Raw genomic sequence first — 26,332 nt, forward strand, 5'->3', positions numbered from 1 at the left:
ACTCCCATTAGACGTTATTTTTATGTCTACTCATGTGGGTGTTAACTTCTTGCATAAAAAGGCTGCTCAGCTCAAAGAAAACAGGCCTGGAGCCCTGTGGTTCTCAAACTGTGCACCGAGGCACCCCAGGGTGCCACAGAAAATTCACAGGAGAAGATAGGAAGATTTTACAGTTTTGAGGGAAACACAGCAACATCTATCTAACACTGTGTGAGCTTTTAGTTTGAGGCAGCTCAGTATTATAGGTTGATTTGTGTCTCCCCACAAATTCACATGTTGAAGTCTTAACCCCCAGGACCTTAGAATGTGACCTTATTGGGTTGAATACCTCTAGTGCTGGGGAGCTCATTCTCTCTCTATGGAACATACCCATTCACGAACCAAAAAGGGAACTACTAATAGCATGCCTTGAGCCCTTGCTGGATACTAGGCTCTATACATTCATCATTTCACCTAGTCCTCCCAACTGTACAAAGTGGGCATCACCATTACTATTTATATATAGTACATGATGAAATTGAGGCTTGCAGAGGTGAAATGACTTGACCAAGATCTTATTACCAGTAAATGACACAGCCAGGATTTGAACACAGGTCTTTTCTATTCCAGAGCCCTTTCTATTTCCAGTTCTTGCATGGCTCTGACAGGTGGGTATTAATAACAAAAGAAATAAGAGCTAACGTTAATTGTGCACTTCCTTTTTGCTAGGCATTGTTCTTCACATGACTTTCCCATTTGGTTTCATCATAGACCTATGAGACGATCATTGAGGCTGCTCCGTGGCCAAGCCAGCCAGACTCCAGGACTCATGCCTTTTAAAAGTGTTCTGCTGTGTATTTCCTCATATTGAGCCAAAACCTTCTTCCTATTCTTTGGGCTCAGACAAAACTAATTGAGCCCTTCTTTGCCAAGCCTGTCCCTCAAAGCCGTATGAAGACAGCCCTTTGTTCCGCTCGGGGCTGAACATTTCTCATTCTATCTTGTTTTCCTCATCCCCAGCCCCATCTTCTGAACACAATTCAGTTTATCTGCATCCTTCTGAAAGTGCTTGCTGATGGCTTAATGCTGCCCGCAAAGGAAGCGGGAAGACCAAAACTTCCTGTAAAAAGAAAGGTCAGACTCAGTCTCCGGACAATGGCAGGAAAATAACGACTTCCAAGCATCAGCATCTGGAGCTGTGTGGCTGCGCATTTTGTATTCTCTGGGGGGTCATCTTGCAGCAAGGCCTTCTAAAGAGAAGGTGAGGTCATCGTGCGGCTGCGGTGACATCATAATCCTCAGCAGCTCAAGGGTTAGAAATAAGAGTCAGATTGAACCAGTGTGAAATAATGCCAAGGATAAAGCGTGTAAATCAGAACATGTGCAATCAATCTGCAAGCTGGACCCTTCCCCATAGGGCTACTGGAAGGATTAAATGAGTTAATGTAAAGTGCTCAATAGAGCACCTGGCACAGAGCGTGTGATCAATAAATATTAGTATTAATATCTGCTGTGAAATGAACACTGCACTGCAAAAATGACTAATTCTTCCTGGGAATGTGGTGTCAGGACAGAATAATAATTGTTGCCACTTAACTAGGACTCCTCACGTGCTCAGCCGTTACATAATAATCTGTTTTAATCCTTGACACCTGTGGTAAAGTTATTTTTCCCCGTTTGAAAGAAATGGAAGCCAAGCTTCAGCCACATTAGGCATCTTATCCAGGGTCATGAGGCTAAGTGATTAAGAGGTTGGATTTTAGACTCAAACAGGTCTGGCTTTGAATTCCAGTTCACACACTTTCTGTGTGACCTTAAAGATGTCAATCTCTCTGTGCCTCAGTTTCCTAGTCTGTAAAAGAGGGTAAGGAAATACCTTCCTTAACGACATGCTGTGAGGACTGAGTTAATATATGTAAAACACTTAGCACAGTTATCTAGCACATTCCAAGCACTTAATTGTCATGCACACATAGACGTATGTATGTATACAGTTATGTGTGTGTGTATATGTGTGTGTGTGTGTGTGTGTGTGTGTGTATGAGGGATTTGAAGGATGAGTAGGTGTGTTTGTCAGGTGGATAAAGGAGAGAAATCTCAGGTTAAAGTAATTGCGGGGCTAAAGGCCCACATTGATCTACCCACCCCAAGGCACAAGAAATCACTGGCAGGCTATGGCAGGACAGGGTAGTTTGGAAGGAAGGAGTCGCTTGTAGTTAGACGGAGACAAAGGGTCAAGGTCCTCAGTCCTGAGAGGAGAAACCAGAGTTTGGAGAACGTGACTCCCTGTCCAGCCGCCCGCTCCCAGCCACAGACGGAACGGCTTGGGCGAGTTCGCGACCCCGCCCCCACCAAGCCCAGCCAATGAGGAACCCCTCCACGGGGCGTGCCGTTGCCAGGCGACCGAGTGCGACCCTGGCTTTGCAGTTAGCCGCGGCTTTCGCTCCCACTCCGCGGGCGTTCAGCCTCGGGGTGGATGTCTGCGGGCCCCTCCATGGGCCCCCCCTCACACTTTGTCAGTGGGGTTTTATTTTTTTAGTTCATATTTTATTTTTGTTTCTAGAAGACAAAGATATCCCCTTCCCAAACGGGGAAAAACTCATAAAAGTTTGTGACTGTCTAAAAAGTAAGTCCAGGCTTGCCTGATTTCACCCTGCCGGGACTTCCTTATCCTGTTGGTGGGAAACCCAGAAGACTTGCTTTCCCATTCCTCCCCAGTCAGAAACCTGTCTGGAGTCTGTGTCTTTAGGACCTGCGAGTCGGGGAGAAGTTGCTGGAGCCCCTGACACCAGTGACTGCTGAGGTAGAAGATTCTGGAAGAAAAACACACACACACACACACACACACACACACACATACACATACACACACACACACACACCCCTTACCTGGGGAGCATAGGGAAGCCTGAAGGATTTCCAAGATGACCAAGGTACCAGCCACCAAGAAGCTACAGAGTTCCCCTGCCTCGGGGGCCCTCTGGCCCTTTCATGCCTCAGATCTTCTAACGCAGGTGAGTCTCTCCCCTCTCGTGAAAGGAGTCGTGTTTTCAAGACGAAAAATAGGAATTAGCCTCTAGACCAACAAGGGACGGGGGGAAAGAAGAATCATGGTGTAATTAACTTGTCGGGAAACATCCCCGTTGCTATCAGTGGTTGGTTATTCGTGAAGACTGAAAACGCCAGCCAGAACGGGGAGCTGGGCCATCCTATTAGCCAGTAATTCCAAAATGATGGAATAAATCGGCAGTGACACTGTAGAACATCAGGAAAAAATTAAGATGAATTGTAGGTTTGCCATCGAAGAAATTATTTTCGGAGATCCGCTGGGCTCAGGGTACGTGCACATCCTCTCTCTTTGTGGAGAGACTACAGTGTCAGACTTCGGGGTTTGAAGCCTGACTTTGCGTCTCAGCAGCTATTGAGATTAGATAAATTGCTTAGCATCTCTGAGCATTTATTCGCTCGTGTCTGCAAAATGAGAACAGGAACACCAACTAGGCAGAAACAGTGTGAGGACTAAGTAAGATACGGAAATGGTTCACGGCGATGCTAACACTTGATAATGTGTGTATGGGACAAGAAATACTGTTGTTGGTTTGAAAGACAAGGAAAAATCAGTATGTGTTTAGTGTCGGAGTCAAGTTGTTTCTGTTTTTAAATGATCACAACTGGGCAGGCCTGTTATGTCTTTGTTAAGCATGTCTTTGTTATTGTATCTGCAAACCCCCATATCACCACTAATTGGCCAAGGTAGCTGAACAGTGGGAGAGGGTCAAAGGCAATTACTGGCCCACAGTGGTCCACGCACAGTGGCATATCTTGTGGCTCAAGGTCCTGCCCTAGGAAGGAGGGCCTGGGAGGAAGTCAGGGCACAGAAGAGAAACTCACCCGTGCTTACGTGGTGGTCCAAAGCGTTCCTGAGCTTCTATTGATATTGCCTAAGGACTGACACAGCTGTTTGCACCCCTCATTGCTCAGCCCTCTTAATGAGCTCACTCTTCAAGATGCAGTCTTCACGTGTCTCCTTTTGTCTCAAAAAGCTACCCGGAAGTGGGTTTTATCCAGAGCAGCCCCCTCTGGGAACAAACTTCCCAGCATAGCAGTGGGGGAAGGGAAGGAAGGAAGGAACGAGGAATGAGGTGGATATTTCAGAAGCAGCGATGAGTGTGAGCACGTGGGCGGTGGACCCAAATAGCCTGGCTTGAACCTTGGATCTGCCTCTTGGCAGCCCTGTGACCTTGGGCAAGTTACGGAACGTCTCTGCTTCAGTGTTGCCGTCTGTAAAATGGGAATATCATAATACCTGCTCATGGGATTGCTGTGAGCATTCAATGATATGTCCAAAACTCCTGAGAATAGCGTCTTACACATAGTTAGCGCTTCCTAGATTTTCGTTACATGGTTGTTTCATTCATTTAGCAAACACTTACTGAATTTCTGTTGTGTGCTAAATACCTGCTCTTGTGAAAAGCGAGACTTGCCTTAAAGATTTTCACAATCTGTAGTGTGTCTGTTTGGGATGGGAAGTAAAAGAGATAAACAGATCATTGTAATACAGGATGATTAATGTGCTGGGGATGTATCATTGGGTGTGGTGGGAATGCAGAGGACAGGTAACTCAGACTCGTGTGTGTTTGTGTGTGGGGTGAGTGTGGGGGGAGATTGGGGAGGTCATGTAGCCAAGTAAATGCAATAGAGTTTTCCATCTTGGGTTAGAGAGATTGAGGAAAGTGGAGGAAGATGCAGAGGTTGAAATGATCATTTCTTTCTTGAGAGGAGGATAGGCAGGACTCCGGGAGGTCAAGAGATGGGAAGCAGGCTTCCAGGGAACTGTTGGATAAACAAGACCTCAGGCACAAAACTCATGGAAATCCTGCTGCCCCTGCCTCACTGTCTAGAAAATAATGAAGACCCTAGGGTGTCCCTGGCTCACATTTGAAGTATCACACCTTCAGAAATTTCAACTTTTTAGAGCTACCGTAAAGCGTTGATTAATCTAAAGCGGACTGTCTAGAAAGTGGCCAGTCACAAGAAAATATGTAGAGATTAGAATCAACTTCTGGTGTAAATCACACTAAGAACAAATTGCAGTTTTATTGGTTTAACACACTAATACCAGTGGCGATAATAATGATGATGGTTGGCACGTATTGAATATTCACCACGTGCCAGGTTCTGAGCTCGTCTTTACATGTGATATTTCAGAACCATCCAGAACACTTGGAGGTATGAACTGTCACCTCCTCATGAGATAGATGGCAATACCAAGGCCCACTGAGGACAAGTCCTTTACCCAAGGACTCCCAGTCAGCAAGGCACAGAGCAAGGGTTTGAAATCAAGAGTTCTCTGGCTCGAGAGTTCAAGCCCTCCCTGCCTCACCATGCTAAGGAGACAGTGATAGTGGTTAGCACACACCACGGGGGATGCAAAGGGAAGGTGTAAGGCATACTCACTGGCTTCAGATAGCTTTCAGGTTTGTTGGTTGGGGACAGGGCAGGGGTGGGGAACAGAGGAATGTCACATAAAAAGAGTAACAAATGCCAGGCAGCCAGGTAAATGTCCAGTGAGGAGTGATCCGAGGAAGGATCTGGCTTCTAGAGGAGGAAGGTGAGACCAGCCGGGCTACATGATAATGCCACTTCCTGTGAGTCCACCATGTGCTGGTATAATAGGTGACACTTGTGGGGAAACCCCCAAAGGGTCCTGCAGCCCGCTGAAGCTGGCCATTTTCCTTCTCATGGGGAAGGAAGTTGCTTTATCATAACTAATGTTATGATGGGACCCTTCCTTGCACAGCATCTTCATGTAGATTTTTTGATGGAAGGAGTATAAATAATGTATGCAAATCCCCTGCTTGAACGTCTTTTGTTGAGGAAACCTTCTAGCCTGCCCTAAGTCAGGCGCCCTAATCTGTTTAGGGAGTTCCTTTTCCCTTTGTTGCCCAAGGAAGCAAAAGAGAAATCTAATGGGATTAGCCATGGGGGAGGGAGGGAGCAGGGCATGTGGAGATAATCATGGACCCACATTTTCTTCTTTAGAAAAGACTAAAAAAGAGAGGGGCACTTAGAACACCCCCTCCATGTTCTAGAATGGAAATGCAGGAACGGCGTTTGGCAAAAACTCTAAAGGTGTGGAATCCTTTACACAAGCTCTGTCTCTTGGTGGCAGAGAGGAAAGAAGCATCCTTAGTTTGGGTAGATCCTGAAACAGCCAGGAACTAGACTGGGTGCTTTGGTGATATCCTAGCTTAGTGATTAAAAGAGGAGGTTCTCAAAAATAAATTAATTAAAATAGTTTTTTTTAAAAAAGGGACTTCCCTGGTGGCACAGTGGTTAACAATCCGCCTGCCAATGCAGGGGACACGGGTTCGATCCCTGGTCCGGGAAGATCCCACATGCCTCGGAGCAACTAAACCTGTGAGCCACAACTACTGAGCCCGCGTGCCACAACTACTGAAGCCCGTGTGTCTAGAACCCGTGCTCCGCAACAAGAGAAGCCACTGCAATGAGAAGCCTGCGCACCGCAACGAAGAGTAGCCCCCGCTTGCCGCAACTAGAGAAAGCCCACGCACAGCACCAAAGACCCAATGCAGCCCCCCCCCAAAAAATAAATAAATAAATTAAAAAAAAAAAGATTCTTCAGCAAACGACATGGGTTCAGACCCCCAACTCTGACACTCAGCTATGTGCGGGGCCTTGAGCAAATCAGTGCCTCTCTGTGCCTCAGTTTCCTCCTCTGTGAAACAGTCACATTGTGTTTTAACTAAGACATCTTCTGTTTCAAGAGGCATCACAATTTTGTGTGAGCGCCACCAAGAAAGAAAACTCTACTGATTAAACTATGACCTACTTTCAATTATAAGAAGCGCCCCAGTTTCAGAGATGTTGAAATGGGGAAAGAAAATGTTCATCTTAGAATGGATGAAATCCAGCTAAAAATGCTCCTGTCTCATAAGGTTCTGTGGGGATTAGGTGAGTTAATATGGGTAAAGCTCTTAGAACAGGGCCTGGCACAGAGTAAATACTATGAAATGTTAGCCATTGTGACATGGTGTGGTTTGATCTTTAATTGACTCTGTGATAGAGGTGTAGTTATTACCCCCTTTTGCATCTGAGTAGACTGAGGCTTGAAGAGTGCCAGGGTCTAGTTCTCTGCTGAGAGTTAAGTTGGCAGGTTCAGGGAGAAGGTGGAAAGCTATGCAGAGTCCTGTGTATGGAGAAGACCTTGGCCTGAGCATCTCTGACCCCCGTCCCCTACCATTCACCCTCTTATCGCCCCACTGCCACCACCCCTATGGGGAGAATGGAGTTACTCAGAAAAGGTCTCAGAAGTTCAGCCCACTATCCAGCTGGTCTGCCTGGAATCAGAAAAGGAAAGGTTTCCCCCAGCAAGAGAAACCTCAACTCCCAACATAATACATGTCCACCGCAAACATGAAACGATTTTCCTCTTTGTCCAGATAGGAGAGCTTGTGGCCTGAAGATGTAAGTAGTGAGTCATTGGTCTTTGTTCGAAGTGGACTCAGTGCTGGGTAATTTCTCTGGCCTCTAATCACGGAGACTGCGCCCCCCCGCACTGTATCAGTGATTACCTTGGAAAATGGAATAAAATAAAAGATCTGACGACCACTTGAGATTCAGTTCTGAAGAATCCCAGCCAGCTGCACCTTCATTTATATTATAACACGTGACTCAGGCCAGGAAAATAGTAATGAGCCCTTTTCTCTGTCCAAGGGATTCTTCTGGCTCCATTGTTACTGCGTTGAGACAATTGCAGAATTTAAGTTGTTGCTTTGTTTTGTTTTGTCTTCTTTATGCCCTGGCACTTTGGACTGGTGATGCTTGCCTCGGCAAATCTTGCTGTGTCTAATTGCAGGCCCACGTGACAGTCGGCTCCCTTCATGATAAGTCAGGGTGCGGGGAAGGCGTGTGTTCATTACCTCCTGACACAGGAAGAACGATAGGCACTTTCTTTATGCCGGACAAAATGAAGCGAGCTCTTTCACTCATCTGCGAAGAGGCAGCTGCTGCACATGGGGAGGTGAGGGCAGGGAGAGGAGTGGTAGAAGAAACACATCAGAGAGTCTAGTTGATGTGATGCAAACCTAGTGACCAGGTAGGAGCTCTGCCTTTGAAATCAGACAAGGTGGGCTCGAATCCCCTCTTTGACACTAATATGAGGTTCTGTGAAATGGGCTGAATAATAATAGGATCTGCTACATACATCTTTTGGAAGGATTAAATAAAATAATGCATCTGAAATACTGAGCACAATACTTGGTACTCAGTGAACTCCCCAATAAGTGATGACAGTTGTTATTATTATGACTCATGCTCCTCTCTCTTCTCTGACTGGACACATGCGCCTCCATCACCATTTTGAAGACATAGTCAGCCCAGATATGAAGTCTGGAGGCAGCTGAGTATTAACTGTAAAGTCACAGAGTGGGGTCCCTCGTTAGTGAGGCCAAGTCCCAGTTTAAGGGTGGAGGAGAAGAAGCAAGTCTAGGGATATTTTTAAGAACTAGTGTGAGAGTATATTTTTATGAAGGATGAAGTGCCTTGCAGGAGAGAGTTCGTTCTGATGGCAGAAATGCTTGACCCAGTTAAAAAATCCTAGTTGTAGGAAAGGGAGTGCCCTGAGCATGATTTAAGTCCCTTGGATTTAACTTTCAGCCCAGTCCCATTGCTCATGTTTGAATCCCATTGAGAACCAGAAGGAAGTAAGAAAAAAGGAAAACCCTGTGTATCAATTAGGATCATTCTTGGCTGCAAGTAAGAAAAAAACCAAAAAGCAGTGACATAAACAAATGTGAATTTATTTTTCTCACGTAAGAAGTCTGGAGCTGTATGCCTGCTGGCATTGGTTCAGGAAGACCTCGCTAATGTTGGGACTGGTAGGTTCTTTTCCCTCATGGTCACAGAATGGCTGCCCCATCTCCAGCCATTACATTCATATTCCAGTAGAAAGAGGAACAAAATGGAGGGTAAGAGCTATTTTTGCCCCTTTTATGAGGCAAATAAAGTTTGCCTGGTTTCCAGGAAACTTCCCAGCATATTTCCTCTTATGTCTCATTTGCCAGAGCAGTGTCACCTGCCTTTTCTTAACTGCAAGAATGGCTGGGAAAATGTGTTATCTAACCTGAGTGTGGAAAGCAGGGGCAAGAGACAGGTGAAGGTATTGGAGATGGGTGTCTGGTTGACTAATCAACAATAACTGGCACAAATGGCTGCACAAAAAATCAGACATTGGGGGTCCCAAGCAATGCAGTAACCTGAAAAAGAGAGACATCCCCTAGCCTGCACCACAACTGCTTAGGAATGTCAAGGGCACTTGTCCATAGTGATACTTTATTTATTTATTTATTTTATAGAAATTTATTTTTTATTTTATTTATTTTTGGCTGCGTTGGGTCTTCGTTGCTGCGCGCGGGCTTTCTCTAGTTGTGATGAGCGGGGGCTACTCTTCGTTGCGGTGCGCGGGCTTCTCATTGCGGTGGCTTCTCTTTGTGATGGAGCACGGGCTCTAGGCACGCAGGCTGCAGAGCGCAGGCTCAGTAGTCGTGGCGCACGGGCTTAGTTGCTCCGCGGCATGTGGGATCTTCCTGGACCAGGGCTCAAACCCGGGTGTCTGCATTGGCCACCAGGGAAGCCCCATAGTAGTACTTTAAAAAACAGCACAGGATCCACCAAAGAGCTGTGGGGCTCAGGGCAAGGGTAGAGGCTGCCAGAAGAAACATTCACTCATTCAGCTGATATTTACTGAGCTCCAGGTATGTGCTAAGCATGATTCTAGGTGTCGAGGATACAGAAGTGAAAAGACAATAACATGGGACAACCTTCCGGAAATTCTGAAAAATATACTTACAGAGAATAACATGGAGAGCCAAGACAGTGGAATATGCAACATCTTTATTCCTACCCTCTTGTGTTTTTACCATTTGGGGAGCAGGGGACTTGAAGAATCCCTGGTTAGACAAGCCTTTGCACAACTGTAGAAAAAGACCTATTCTTGGCCCCCTTTCAGCATTCCTGAAGCCTCTAAAAGACTCAGCCATCAGCTGTTAAATTCAAAAGCTGCAGAATCCACGTGGGGTTTGGTGGCTAGTAGCACTTACATAAAATCTGACAGAAGCCAATTAAACCTTGCTTGGACTGAACAAATCAACATATTTTTCTCAGAGATCTTTCTGACAGTTAAATTCAAAATCATAATCACCAGTAATGGGATACCTTCTATCATGAGATGGTGGCATTTTCCCTTCTGAATTCCTGTTTTCAAACTCTGCCGAGAAAATTTCTTGCGGGCTCAACTTTGATCTAATGTATTTCTAAGTTGGAGTTTATGCATTAGGCAGTTTTATTTAATAACTCAAAAATTAGCTATATCTGGTGATCTACTTGCAAGCCTGGAATTGCCTTGGGATTTCTGGATTTCACAAAGTGGGAAGATTATACAGCTGGGATGGTTTCTGGAATGGGTTCAGTATTGTCAGGGGCTTCAAGGGGTCCGTGGTTGGCTGTAGCTCAGTGGCAGAAAAAACAGAAAGTGACGCCCCATTGTAGCCTAGTACAGGGTCAAGGTCACCTTCTGGGGTGTCTATTAAATAGACAGATGTGACAGATGTTTTAGAGGCATTAATATGAATCAGACTTGGGGGCTTCTCTCCAGAAACCCACAATTCTGTTGGAGAGCAAATTCATAAATAACCATGAATCAAGATGGCATATAAGAAGTACCAAAAAGAACGGTGAAAAACATTTAAGAGCTTGGAGGTAGAAACAAGTTCTATCATAGGAAGAAAGGTACAGTGAAGCCGTCTGATCTGCATCTTCAGCGTTGGCTGGATGTGAACTTGGGGTGATATGAGACACTGAACCACAGCTGGAACTTATTTTCTAATGCATCGGGGTGAGGGGGGTGTATTGCCATTCTCCACCAGGGAACAAGTTCTTTCTTGGTACCCTGTCTGACTAAATGCTCTCCCACAGAGCTCCGGTAGATAAATCTTTACATATTCTCCTTCTCCATACACAAAGTTATCCAAGTTTCTACCCTGGAGGGTTGTCAAATTAGGGAGGACTTAGCTCCATGAATTCCCATTAAACCTTTCAATAACCAGAAAGCTCTAATATTTTACTTCTTTTAAGAATTTGAATTTCAGCAGAGTAGGGTTTCTCAACCTTGATACCATTGACATTTGGGACCCATAGGCTGTCCTGTGCATTGCAGGATATTGAGCAGCATCCCTGGTCTCTAGCCATTAGATGCCAGTTGTGACAACCAAAAATGCATCAAGATATTACCAAATGTCCCCTGGGGGCCAAAGTCGTCCCTGGTTGAGAACCATGGCAGTACAGGGCTACTGAAGTCCTGAATACCTTCCCCCAGCTGAATGCTTATCTGATGGTGAAACATTCCCCATTTAAATAAATGATGCCATCATGTACCCAATTGTTCAGGCAGAAACCCGAGCTTCATCTTTGATCTCTCCCCCTCCATCACCTCTTGTGTTCAAACAGCTGCCTCAGGGCAGGTGTTCTATGGACACTGCCTCCTTCCCCAAAGTCGCTACCTGATCCAGGATGCCCTCGTCTTTAGCCTGGACTATTCCACCAGCCTCCTAACTGCCCTCTTTACCTTAACTCTGCTTCCAACCCATTCTCTTTTATTGCAAGTGTCATTTCCCTGGTTAAAACAATTAATGGCCCTCCATTGCCCTCAAAATGAAGATTAATATCTTTAATAAGGTTTAAAAGGCTCTCCGTGATCTGGTCTCTGCCAACTTTTCCAGCTTCATCTTTCATTACTTGGTCTACTTGGAAGCCGTACTGGTTTTTGAGGGTGCCATGCCGTCCATCTTCTTCCTCCTTCTAGAACATTCTCCCCTCCCCCAAACTATGGTTTTCCATGGCAAGATATTTCCGGGGTTCTGAACAGTGGTGGGGTGGGTGTGGCCCTAGCCCGGAATTAGGAGGTCTGACCCAAATATCAGCCCTTTCCCTACCTAGCTGTGTGACTTTGGGCAAATCACTTAACCTCTCTAGTTTCTTGATATTCATATGCAGAACGAGGAACTCTAGCGTGGCAGTTTGGAGGCTCCCTCCTTGCCATATGACTCTAGAGAGCAAATAATGGCTGCCACTTATTAAGCATCTATTGTGCGTCTGCTGTGTTCTGCATAGATTATTAAAATTAACTCCTCAGTCCTGTGGGGCAGATGCTGTCATTGTCCCTGTTTGTAGAGATGAGGAAGCTGAGGCTTGGAGCAGTTTTGTAACTTGCCCAGAGATACCCAGAAAGTAGGTGATGGAGTTAGGATTTGAATCCAGGACCAACTAACTAGAGAGATCCTCTGCTCTTAAGATCAGCCTGGTTGACTGCAGTAAGAAGGGGCAGTAGACAAGTATCTCTCTACAAGGGGCGTCTGCTGGTGCAGTTTTTAAAGAGTATATTCGAAAGGCTCCGGCAGAAAAAGGAAAGTGCCAATTTTAGCTGTAGGCGATGCAAACAAGGATGTGACTGCTCCGCCCCGTGACCACAGACAAGGACATTTGCATTTTCTTGAGCTCTTGCTAAAATATGCCAGTGAGCTTCTCTGGAAGAGAAACACAGCTAAGGACGAGGTAGGGAGGGGGAACCCCTGTATGTGGTTTAGATGCACCTTTCTAAATAATGCTCATTTCAATGAAGATTTATAAGCCATTTCTAATTAGAGTCACATTTCTAAGAAAGGCATATTTTTTTTTTGTAAACCCCACATTTGTTTATTTATTTATTTATTTATGGCTGTGTTGGGTCTTCATTTCTGTGCGAGGGCTTCCTCTAGTTGCGGCAAGTGGGGGCCACTCTTCATCGCGGTGCGCGGGCCTCTCACTATCGCGGCCTCTCTTGTTGCGGAGCACAGGCTCCAGACGCGCAGGCTCAGTAGGTGTGGCTCACGGGCCTAGTTGCTCCGCGGCATGTGGGATCTTCCCAGACCAGGGCTCGAACCCGTGTCCCCTGCATTAGCAGGCAGATTCTCAACCACTGCGCCACCAGGGAAGCCCAGAAAGGCATATTTTGATGCTGGGTCAATACACTGTCAAGACCTGCTGGATAAAACGGTGAGGAAGACAGGCCTAGCTAATGAGGAATGAGGTTCTGGGGGTGTGTGGCTGAGATGTTGATAATGGTGAATAGCTTAATTGGGTTGAATAATTTGGGTAAATATCTAGTTAAATGGATTTAGTCTGAATCCAGGCTCTGACCTGCTGAATTTTCTATCTTCTATCAAAAATAACATAAAATAAAATACCCCGACCATAATTGTCTGTTTATTTGTCCGATTCCACCCCTAGGCTTGGAGTTCATTGAGGGAAAGGACCCTGCCTTGCTCACAGTTCTATACCCAGAGCCTACCACAATGCCTGGCCCTGGGTAGAAGTCAATATTCTCTAGCCTCTATTCTCAGGACCAAGGATAGCTCCACATGCCAAGTGAGGCAACGCATCCCTTGGGTAACTGTAAATTCCACTTGGACAAAGGCCACAAATGTTTTATTCGCAGATACAGCACCAGCACGTGCTGGGTGCGCCATAAATTGGGATAGCATTCTAACACTTGCTGTGTGTGTGACCGTGGGCAAGCTTACTCTCTGTTCCTCAGTATCCTTATCTCACATATGGAAATAACAGTTCTTGCTTTGTAGGATTGTTGGAAGGATCAATGAGATAATGCTAAGAAAAACCCCTGGCAGATAGTAGGTGCTCATTGAATGCTATCTCTTTATGTTTCCACTTAGGAATCGAAGCCGTTGGCTCCCCAAAATATCAAGCATTAAAACATTTAAATACTGACATTTCCAGAGATGATGACTCTCATGCCAGTCATTTTTTATACATTCAGGAAAAAGCAGCCAAAAGGGTAACATGACTAAAGTGTATTATTTCCAAGAGCCCTTGAAGAAAATGCCCAAGAGGCAATTAGCACATAGCTGTCGCCTATGTTGCTATTGCTTATTGGCTGATTCCATCCTCTACTAATCAAACCGCTTCTCTGATATTTTTAGACCTTTTTAAAAAGTTCTCTCAAAACTCAGGAAGCAGTGCTTGTTGACAGATACCAAGGAATCTGAGAGAACATGAATCTGACATTCTCATAGGGAATGAGAAAATGCTGGAAGTGGGGGAGCATTCTTCAGGGTCCATGGGAATTAGATTAGGCAGCCTGGATGATTCTTTAACCCTAACTAGCCTCCTCACCTTTTCCCTTCCTGCCTCAGACTAACAAATAACCCTCCTTGTTCCTTTTTTGTGCCGCTCCAGGGCTTGAGATTTAAATTGTCTCAGTAAAGGATAATTGTTGAGCTTCCTTGGTTGGCCAGACGACCCAGGTCAGGGTTGACTGACTTAGCACCTGGGCCGTGGATCGTTCCAGGGTTTGAGACTCGGTTCTACTGCCGCCTACCTGCTCTGTGACCTTAAGCTCTCTGCTTCACCTCTCTGATACTAAGTCTTCTCACCTGTAATTGAATCTCGTGAGGATTCAAGATAATAGCCATAAAGACTGGGTCCAGAATAATAACTGAGATGGATCTATGATTAATGTTATTCCACCTTTCAGTGCTTTATAAATCCCCCATGTTAGGTTGTGCATAATGCCAACATCAGTTTTTGTTCTTTTTTTTCTTTTGTCAAAGAAAGATGGTTCAGTACGGAGAAAAACTATCTCCTCGTGAATTGTCATTCTCTCAAGGTTTTCCTGTGGATAGTCAAATGAATCATGCCTTTGTATCCTCCGTGAGGTTAAAAATGATGTTGTTGTTTTGAAATTACATATATGGAGCATTATTTAGTCGTGGTGATGATCACAGAAATAACTGGTATGACTGGTTGATTACTGAGTGTGTGCCACGAGCCGAGCCCTTCTGTGAATTGTCCAATTCCATTTGCTCCACAACACTAAGAGGTAGGCAGTATTAACCCCATTTTGCAGGTGAGGAAACTAAGGCTGAGAGAGCTATTCTCCACCTCTCCACCCTGCCCCAGAAGCCCTCCCCAGCCTGCCTCTGTCCTCTGGGTTTTCCAGGAGGGTGTCAGAGACCAGCTTGCTGGTCCCCCAGCTGCAGGGGTCACATTTTAAGCTCTTGAGCATCACGGAGGCCGATCTTTTATTCGGTTTGAAGAGAAGGATACAGCATCCTCCTCCCTTTGGGGTCAGGATTCAAAGCATCTCAGCAGCTGCTGTCAGAGAAGTCACTTCCTAAATCCCTCTCTCCCTTCCCACTCTCTGTTTTTATATTCTCAAAGTAGATACCGATCGAGGGTCCCATGCTCCTACAGCTACCTCAAAAATTCCTTCCAGGTGGCCTTTCTCACCTTCATTTGGAGTCTGATGTCTGTGGCATCTTGGATCCTCAGTCTATACTATTACCTATTTTACCTGTTATTCTACCGTTTACTGAGCGTTCACAGTGCACCAGGTGATTCACAAACATTACTTTGCGGCCTCATTACAACCCGGTGAGGAAGGTGTTGTCACCTCTGTTTTATAGCTGAGAAAACTGAGGCTCAGACACAGAAAGTGACTTGTGTGATGGAGAAGCCGAGACTCAAAACCGGAGCAGTCCGGCTCCAAAGTCCCATTTTTTTTTTCCTCTCTGCACAGTGCCCAGACCTGCTAATATTTGCTGGGATGGAGAGTTGGCTTCACTTTCAAGCCCCCAAATTCAGTTCCAGACCACGCTCCCCCAGCCCACATCCTCCCCGTTGCTGAAGCCTTTCTGAGCTCATCAGAAGTTACAGGAGTGTTCTGGGGGAGGATGTCACGCTGTCCCCGGAAGTCACATCAAATGCAGCCATCTCATGGTTCCTCACAGAACAAGGTGTCCCTTTTCTTCCTTTTTGATATTAGAACATGGTCCTACTGCAAATTGACTTGAAAGGAAGCCAGACCTCATGGTTCCTTGTCTGCCTGTGAAGGAAGGGAGCCACTTCTGGCACCTAAAGGACCTGAATTTAATCCATGGTAGGGGCCTTAATGAAGGGGGTGGGGAGGTTGGTCAAAGGTCAGACACCCCCTAAGCAGCCAGCCCTCATTCAGGGAAAATCAAAAAATGTCACTCCGCAGAAAGCAGTTTTTATTTCATTGCAGGTTTGGAGGCTGTGCATTAAATGTCTCTCTCTGTCCCCTCTCTCTCTCCTCTCCTCTCCTCTCCTCCCCCTTCCCCTCTGCCCTTTCCCCCCACCCCTCTCCCCTTTGCATCGTGACACCTAACAGTATTTGTTAGCTCTTCATATGTTTCCTTTTAGCTTCTTTAATTATTGTAGCAATTTCATCTGTTTAAAAAGAGAAAAAGAAAAACGCCAGAACAGCCTGGCCACTTGGACACTGAGGGAAGGCAGACGTTCAGACCAATTGCCAAGCCATCTAATACTGCAGACTCTTGGTTTCATTAATGTTCTTCCCTCTGCCCTAGAATGTAATGGGAGCCTGTTCCGTAATGGTGCGCTTCAGGTAAACAGATCGTTAGGTAAGATTGATAGCAGAATATGGTCCAGGTAATGTTTTAAGCCCGAAGCAAAAGAGCACGAGGTGTCTCCAGCTGAGAGGACCACAATTCATGCAGTTTCGGTGAAGGGTGTGTTGGGGCTTTTTCAGCATAAACGGCCACTTTCTGAAGGTTTTCTTTTCTGCCTTAACAAAGGGAGGCTTTCTTTTCAGCTAGACACAGAGCATAGGCCTTCAGGCACATGAGGGGTTTGTTTTGATAATGAACTTGATATCGAGTTACAACGCATTAATATAGACCAAACAATGTTATTGCAGCTGATTTCTTCATTTTATAAAGCCTGGTTCTCAACAAAGCATATTATTGGCCCCAAGTGAATTAAAAAAAAAAAGAGTAGATGCCACAAAGGCTCAGCGGGTTCAAGGCAGAAATAGCACAGCTGTGTGCAAAGCATGAATTCACCAGCAGCCGTTGCCGCCAATTCAGGCAGGGTCACGAAGCACTCAGACTTCGGCTTGGTATTCAAGTAGAGGTAGATTTCAGACCAGTGGAGCCAAAGCCAAAGAATTCCTCTCTTGTGTTCAGGAGGCAGTATAATCCAGACCAACAGATTCCCCAGAAACTCTGAAGTTGGGGACTCATCACCTAGAATCGTAGAGTCGTTGAGAAACCTTGAAGGGCATCTCACCAGCTTTCTACCCAAAGCAGGAGGACGTGATGGTAATGTTTTCTGGCTCTGGAGTCTACCTGACATCGGATGAGCCCTGGTTCTGCTGTTACCCAGCTGTTTGACCTGAGACAAACCACTCCCTCTCATTCCAAGCCTCAGTTTTCTCATCTGCAAAATGGGGATAAAGATAGTCCCCGATAGCTCCCTCTGAGAGAGGGCTGGCCAGATGTAGGTGCGGTAGTTACACGTACATTTTCTTCCTAGATGTTGTTAGGAAGTTCTTCCATTCAGGAAGCTTCCTCTGACTTCCTCCCTTGTCTCCTTTCTCCTCAGTTCTGCAGGGTTCCACAGTCATAGCCCTCATCACACACCTGCTCACAGGTCTGTGTCACCACCAACAGAGAAGGCCACCAGCACAGGGACCATCATTAATCTTTGAATTCAGTGTTCGCAGCAACTATTTGCAGCACACCTGTTATGTGCCAGCCTCATGGAAGACACACAAGAAATGTGTGTGGACTCAATTAATCCAACATCTTCCCCAAAGAGAGGACCTATTATCTCCTTGTACATCTACTTGCTCTGAACAATACAAATCCTATTTAAAATGTGTTGCTGGAATTCCCTGGCAGTCCAGTGGTTAGGACTCCGTGCTTCCACTGCAGGGGGTGCGGGTTTGATCCCTGGTCAGGGAACTAAGATCCTGCAAGCTGCGTGACTTGACCAAAATAGAAAAAAAAAAAAAAAAAAAAAGTGTTGCTTTTTGGTATTTTTTAAAGTTTCCACTCCTTCTTGCCTTTAGGTTTTCTGGAAATATTCTAGAAGTCTCTTCACTTCCAGGGACGTGGCCTCCTTGCCATCTTTGGTGAAATCTCTTTGAATATCTGAACACACTGGAGCTCTGTAGAAGTCTAAGTTTCCTTAGATGCTGCACCCCTTGCTTTGTTATTAGAACTATGCATAGTTATTCATTTTGTTTCATTCATTTCATTAACATTTGTTGATTCACATCCATTTAATTCATTCCTATCCATTTCCTTCATTTCCTTCAACATTTCATTTTCTAGCATCCCCCACCCAATTAACACCATGTTTCTTTCTAGAGACTTTGACCATGAGCTCATTATCAGTCTTTCACCAAGTTGTTAGAACATTTCTCTTTAAAGTCTAGTGCAGAATGTGACCAGAATTCTCTTCCTTCCCAATACAATACCAACTTTTAGGTGCATACACCGTGGTCAACTTTCCCCAAAGTTTCCATCAGGTTTCCCTCCTTTGTTGGTTCCTAGTCTGTTTTTCATTTGATTCCTGTATCTGTCCGGAAATTAAATTCCTGGAAATGCAAACACATCAGATGCTTCACTTTGGGTCTGTTAACAAAGGCCTGAAGAACTGGCCTCTCACCATTGTAATATCTTGCATCAGGACCAATTTTGCAATTTCTTGCTTTCACCTGTGTGTTCTGAAGCCTTTTCCACTATTAGATTTTTTCCAAATCATTTTATTCTCACTCAAATGCTTTCAGAAATTTTCTTGAGGTATACATAGAGAAAAGTATACAGATACAGATGTGCAGTGTGATGAATTTTTTACACGGTGACAAGATCCATGCAACTTCTTCACCAAAATCAAGATATATAGAGCATTACCAGAACCCCAGAAACGCCCTCAAGATACTTTCCAGACATGAGTCTCCTCCTCCCTGGTGTTAATCATCATCCTGATGTCCTTCACCATCAATATGTTTTGCCTGTTTTTTAAACTTCATATAAGTGGAATCATACAATATATACTCTTTTGGATCTGGCTTCATTTGTGCATTATGTTTATGAGATGCATTTGTTTTCACATGTAATTGTCATTTGCTTATTCTCACTGCTGTATGGTATTCTACTGTGTGAATGTACCACAGTTTATCCATTTACCTGTTGAAGGACTTTTGGGTTGTGTTGTTTTGAGGGGAGAAGGGGATGGAACTTTTACAAAAATGCTGCTGTGAATGTTTTCTGTACATGTCTTCTGGTGAACAAATATTCTTGAATATACATATATATACACATATATATGTTTTTGAGGATAGATAGGTAGGTAGGTAGATAGATAGATGCTCATCACAGTTAGAAGTCTTTCCATTTCCATTGACAAAAACCTTAAACTTGCACGAGTGAAAAAAAAAATGACAAAAAAGGAATTAGAGGCTCACAATTATAGAAGACTCCAGGCGATGTGGCTTCAGTTATAGCAGGATCCAGGAGCTTAGACAAAGTCATTGGGAATCTACCTGGCTCTATTCACTGTTCCTATTTCCAACTATGGTGGTTCCAGTCTAAGGCAAGAGGTCTCCATTGAGTGTCAAAATGGCCATTAGCAGCTCCAGGCTTAAATGCCTCTGGTTTAATAACAGCAGGAAAAAAGAAACCTCTCTTTCCCAAATGAACCACCGCGAGTACCATTTCTGAATTATCCACTTCAGGATAACTGCCCACCCCTGGAGCCCAGAGAACCAGGGTCGCCCACACCTGAACCGCATGCCCTGAGAAACAGCATTCATCATGTTATTTTTAAAACTTTAGACAACCTGAAATTTTCATCAACAGGAGAGTCAAAAAAATGTCCTGTACATGCATCCTATAGAATATTATGTAGCCACTGAAACAAATAGATTAGATCCATATGTACAGACATAGAAAGATGACTGTTATGTATAGTTTGGTGCGGGACGGGGGAGGTGATGGTTATGTGTACAGTATAATGAGTGTGGTCACGTAATTTATTGTCCAAAATGGATAATTTTCAGGGTGAAAGGGAGTGCTATAATTAATTACACTGGCACGACAGGTATAAATTGAGATTGTCCTGGGCAAACATATATGAACAGTGACCAGAATTATAATTCTTAAAATGTCTATCTGTATCTGTCTGTCTATCTGTCTATCTATCTATTTATCTATGTTTGCTTTTATTTAAGAAAGACATTGAGGTTGACCCCAAGAGGTGTGAAAAGGAGAAAAAGGGGGGATTTTTTCCTTCCTTTTTTTCAGTTTGCTTTCTATGTCTGTGAGTCTGTTTCTGTTTTGTAAGTAAGTTCATTTGTATCATATTTTAGGTTCCACATATAAGTGATGTTTCATCTTTATATGTTCACCCAGCGAGCTCTGCTAAGCACAATACCAGATAGTGTGCCAAGTGCTGACACAAAGATAAGTGATAGCACATGGTATTTGTCTTTCTCTGTCTGATTTACTTCGCTTAGTATGATAATCTCTAGGTCCATCCATGTTGCTGCAAATGGCATTATTTCATTCTTCTTTATGGCTGAGTAGTATTCCATTGTCTGTGTGTGTGTGTGTGTGTGTGTGTGTGTGTGTGTACTACATCTTCTTTATCCATTCATCTGTTGATGGACATTTAGGTTGCTTCCATGTCTTGGCTGTTGTAAATTGTGCTAGCAGAAGTTCTTAAATTTAACAAAATCAAATTTCTCAATTTTCTACCAGTGTGAATGAATACTTACTTTTTCTGATCTCTTTATCCTTTCTTGTGGGTCCCTATTTCCCTCTGGGACCAGATTCCTACAGCCTGGATGGAGACTTGCTTTAGTGTTTCTTATAGTGCATGACTGCTGCTGACAAACTCCCTCAGCTTTTGCGTCTGTAATGTCTTTATTTTGCTGTCGTTTTTGAAGGATGTTTTTATTGGATACAGAACTGTAGGTGGGCAGGGAGTTTGTTTTTGTTTTTAACACTTTAAAGATGTCACTCCATGGTCTTATGGCTTTCATAATTTCTAGGAAGGACATTTCTCTTGCTGGAATTTTAGTTCATCTAGCCTTCTTTTATTTCCACAGCTTTCCAGTGTCTTTGAAAACACGATTTTTGTCGTTTCTCTTTTTTTTTTTTAATAATGTAATTTTATAAATTTATTTATTTATTTATTTATTTTTAGCTGTGTTGGGTCTTCGTTTCTGTGCGAGGGCTTTCTCTAGTTGCAGCGAGCAGGGGCCACTCTTCATTGCAGTGCGCGGGCCTCTCTTGTTGCGGAGCACGACTCCAGACACGCAGGCTCAGTAGTTGTGGCTCACGGGCCCAGTTGCTCCACGGCATGTGGGATCTTCCCAGACCAGGGCTCGAACCTGTGTCCCCTGCATTGGCAGGCAGATTCTCAACCACTGCGCCACCAGGGAAGCCCTCGTTTCTCTTTTTAAACCCAGTGATAATGATGAGATTTCACTAACCGCCACATCCTACTTAGAAGTCAAGCTCCAGCTTGAGGAGAAGTCAAGCTAGGAAACTTGCTTCCCTTCTTTCTTCCTTCCTTTTTTTTTCTGTTTTGTTTTGTTTGTTCATTCATTCTTTCCTTCCTTCCTTTAATTGTTTTTGCTTTTCTGTTTTATTAATTTTTAATCAACTTTTGGGGTATAATTTTCATGCAATAAAATGCAAACATTTTGGGTTTCCTTGGTGGTCCAGTGGTTAAGACTCCGTGCTTCCACTTCAGGGGACCCGGGTTTGATCCCTGGTGATGGGAAGTTATGCATGCCGCGTGGTGCGGCCAGAAGGGGAAAAGAAAAAGCGAACATTTTAAGTCTATAGTTGAATGAGATTTGACAAATGTATGCACCCACATAATCAGCACCCCAATCAAGGTGGAGAGTTCCATAATCCCCCAAAGTTGCCGCCTGCCCCTTTGAATTCAATGCCTTCCTCCCATTCCCCAGCCCCAGGCAACCACTGGTCTACTTTCTATCACTGTAGATAAGTTTTGCCTGCCTTCAAATTTCCTATAAATTGAATCATACAGTATATACTCCTTCTGTCTCTGGTTTCTTTCATTCAGCATGTTTTTGAGACTTCTCCACATTGTTGGGTAAACCAGTAGTTTGTTCCTTTTTATTGTTGAATTGTGTTCCGTCAGATGAGTATGTCAGAGTTTATCCATTTGCCTGTTGATGGACATTTGAGTTGGTTCCAGTTTTTCTTCCTTTTTGATATCTGAAATGCTATGAGTAATTCGCTGGTACGTCTTATAATTGATACACAGAGCTCAGCCCCTGCCCTTGTGTAAGCTTCAGACTAGAGGAGGAGATCTGTGTTGGACAGGTAATTTCAACCATGATGAGTGTGGCAGAAAGGCAAACACAGGCTATCCCGGGGAGCGAACAGCAAGAACACCTTGTTTACTCCAGGGCTTCAGGAAAAGCTCCTTGAAGAAGCATTCAACATAAGAATCTAGGGCCACCAGGAGTGAACAAGGAAAGACTGAGGCAGGCTCTGGGGCATAACAGAAAACTCAGTGGAGATGGAAGGCAGATGAAAAGTAGTACATTATTGAACATAAGTGAGAGACATTGCGATAGACATTTTAAAATTATTTATTTATTTCAATTGGGGTATAATTGACATACCATATTGTATTGATTTCAGGTGTACAACGTAATGATTCGATATTTGTATATAGTGCGAAGTGATCAACACAGTCTAGTTAACGTCCGTCACCATACATAATTACAGAATTTTTTTACTTGTGATAAAAACTTAAAATCTACTTTCGTAGCAACTTTCAAATATGCAATACTGTATTAACTTATAGTTGCTCTGCTGTACATTACACCCCTGTGACATTTATTTTATATCTGGAAGTTTGTACCTTTTGTTTCCCTTCACCCATTTCACCCACCCTCCCACCTCTGGTGACCACCAGTCTGTTCTCTAAGTTGGGTTTGGGGGTGTTTTTTAGATTCCACATATAAGTGAGATCATACAGTATTTGTCTTTGTCTGACTTATTTCACTTAGCCTGATGCCCTCAAGATCCATCCATGTTGTCGCAGATAGCAAGATTTCCTTCTTTTTCATGGCCGAATAATATTCCATTGTGTACATATACCACATTTTCTTGATCCATTCATCCATCAGTGGACACTGAGGCTTTTGTCATATCTTGACTATTGTAAATAACAGACATCTTAGGAAATATTATTTCATTTAATATTATTTCATTTCATTTACTATTATTTCATTTCAACTGTGAGTGTATAGTAAGCTCCATTTTACCAATGAACAGCCTGATATTCAGGAAGATGAAACTTGTAGGTGACGCCCCTAGTGGTAAAGCAGGATTCGAACCCAGTTCTCTCTGGCTCCAAAGCTCATGCATCCCCCCAACCTGAGGTCAACACTGGTTAGACTGATTGCAGGGGAGATGGAAAGAAAGAAACAGGTTAGAGAAGCATCAACATGCATGTCCTTGGCATGTTAATGGGCACTAAAAAATATATACATATTTATTACATGAATAAATGTCTAAGAAAAGGAAACACTCTAGCATACTTTTTATATTTTTTTCATTTGTATTAATTGCTTAAAAAGAAAAATAGAGACCTTACCGCCAAGTGTATCAAATCTTATCCATTCTTCCCTCACAGTGTCACATTATACAAATGTAGATTTTGGTTGTGTGTGTGTGTGTGTGTGTGTGCGCGGGTATGTGTGTGTTTTGTGGTCAGAGGCAAGAGCTAGAAGAAAGTGGGATCAGAGGAATACCAAGACGTGTTTACAGACTAAAGAGCAGCGGGATGTATCAGTTAGGCAAAGTGAGATAAATGGAACTGCCAATTAACTTAGTATTCTCAGAAGCAGTGAGTAGAGCACGCGGCCTGAACAATGAAAGCGTCGCTGGGAGCTTTCATATTCTGTGTTGTCTGCGTGCAATTTGTTCCCTTTTACATAGAAATATATGGTATTAACTGGGGGATGTGATTAGAATGCAGGCGGAGGCTCACTTTGATGGGAAACACACAGGCCTAGCAGCCGCTGAAGATCAGAGATGGTCTCTCTCCAGTAAACTCACAAATTGCAGGGACCACAGTCTGCTTAATAAGTGAAGGGCATTGGGGCCGAGATTGCAATGTTCTAAAGATCCAAGCCTCCTGCTGGGGTTCTGGCCTCATAGTAACCATAATAGGCTGAGATGCACTGAGAGCTTACCTGCTCCTATGTACTGCCTGCATTGAGGTGCTTTCCGTGAACTCACCCATTTCATCCTCAAGCAACCATAGAAGGGAGATGATTTTCTTGTCCCCACTTTAGAGATAAGAAAACTGAGGATAAAGAGGCTCAAAGATTTGGTCAACCATGTGGAGCCAGTAACCCCTCTGCCTTTTACTGAAACCCTTGATTTTACCCTTTGCTCTATGCTGCATCCACACCTAGCAGGGGAGAGAGAGCAGCGATGGGGTGTAGGATGCTGGAAAGCCTGAGAGACCCCACTCCCACGTAGACCAAGAAACTGTGCTCTGGAGGAGCGGGGGGATGTTCCCAGAGGAAATCCAAGCGGTCAGAGAGAATCTTAACATTCTTAGAATACATGCACCTATTCTCCTAATTTGATGGCTAGGAAAACTAGGGTCCAGAGCAAGGACAGTGGGCCAGTGAATGTTTCTTCCAACAAATACGGCCTTTGGGGGACTCACCTCCCTGTACCTGTGGGATCAAGGTGAGCGCCCCAGAAGACTTCTCCTAGGTAATAATAGAAGTAACAGCAAACACTTGTACTTGCTGTGTACCAGGCACTGTTCTAACCACTTTTACAAAGATTAACTCACTTAGCCTCCATACATTCCTAAAGAGTAGGCCCTGTTACCATCTCCCTGTTTTACAGATGAGGAAACTGAGGCACAGAGAGGCTAAGAGACTTCTTCAAGGTCACTCAGGCCCATGTTCCCACCCTCTGGAGTACGTCCATCCCTCACCTTTCGCACGAGAGCCTTATACCTCTCCAGAAAGAGCCATCAAGTCTCATTCTTCCCCTCATTCCACATGCAGTGGAATCATGCAGTTTTCCTTCCCTGCATGATAATCCCACATCCTACATTTCCCAAGTTCCCCCAAATTCTGCACTCAACTTATAGGAGCTTCACATCTTTCCTCAATAATATGGAACGAGATCTCCATTTTAGCCTTTGTGTGCCTGAGCCACAGAGTCCCAGGTTTGTCCTTAACTGTGACCTTCAATAAGCTTATACGATGTGGAGGTCAACATGTGAGCTCTGCCCAAATGTCCATCAACTGATGAATGGATAAACAGGATGTGGCATATCCATACAATGGAATATTATTTGACCATAAAAAGGAATGAAGTACTGATACATGCAACAATGTGGATGAACCTTTAAAACATGATGCTCAGCGAAAGAAGCCGGACACAAAAGGACACATATTATAGGATCCGTTCATATGAGATGATCATTATAGGCAAATCCATAGAGACAGAAAGCAGATTAGTGGTTTCCAGGGGCTGAGGGGTCTGTAGGATAATGGAGTGATACCTAAAGAGTTTCTTTGTGAGCTAGTGAAAATGTTTTAATATTGACTGTGATATTCACACATCTGTGAATGTACTAAAAATCATTGAACTGTACACTTTAAATGGGTGAGTTGTATGGTATGTGAACTATATCTCAGTAAAGCTAAGAAGAAGAAGGAGGAGGAAAAAGAGGTGGGGGGATGAAGATGGAGGGAAGAGGAGGAGGAGGGGGGTGCTTTAGAGCAAGACTGCCTTAGTTCAGACTCCAGATCTGCCACTTTATAGCTGTACAGCCTCGAGCTAGTCGCCTGAGCCTCACTTTTCTGGTCTAGTAATAGCTGAAGATGAGAGCAAACAATATCAAAATGTTTAGTAGTCAGTATGGCAAGGACACTGGACCAGCTGTTAACCCTTTTGTTGCTGGATCATGCAGAGGTACAGGGAGAGCGCAGACGGACTGGGGTGACCAGGGGGGCACCGGGCATAACTCTTTGCCAGCCAATAAAGAACTACGCCTCCAGAGTTCTAAACTTAGAGTTTGCTACCATGAAAGAAACCGCCTGAGATTCGGTTTGTCATCAGCGGCGACAGAAGCCTTGACTCGCGTGAATACATCAAGGCATATGGAGCCCATTTCCTCCTGCCCTTTCCCAAGCACCATTTTCCAGTGCAGAGATTTCCATGTAATTAACATGAGTTCATCAGTGTCCCCAACTTGGGTTTCCGTGGAGACTCCCTACACTTAATTAACGTGGCTAGGTTGCATCGCTGTTCCCGGTTCAGGCTAACCTCCACTCACTTGCCATTTTATTCTTAACACCCCAAATTTAATCAGCGCTAATTATTTCTCCTTTGCTGGTGTTCACCTGATCACTTGGCAGTTC

The 26,332-nt window shown here is 44.2% G+C and overlaps 1 protein-coding gene across 1 annotated transcript in view; it reads left to right on the forward strand.

Annotated features, from left to right (window-relative positions):
• The first annotated feature begins 2,903 nt into the window (after nt 1-2,903).
• The window catches only part of CCDC60 (coiled-coil domain containing 60), a 168,035-nt gene continuing 144,606 nt past the window's right edge, over nt 2,904-26,332 (forward strand). The window contains exon 1 of the mRNA XM_061170050.1: nt 2,904-2,993. Within this exon, the coding sequence (XP_061026033.1) occupies nt 2,904-2,993 (90 nt within the window). The remainder of the gene's footprint in view (nt 2,994-26,332) is intronic.

The sequence above is a fragment of the Eubalaena glacialis genome, chromosome 15 (genome assembly GCF_028564815.1).
Source record: "Eubalaena glacialis isolate mEubGla1 chromosome 15, mEubGla1.1.hap2.+ XY, whole genome shotgun sequence".
Lineage (NCBI taxonomy): Eukaryota > Metazoa > Chordata > Mammalia > Artiodactyla > Balaenidae > Eubalaena > Eubalaena glacialis.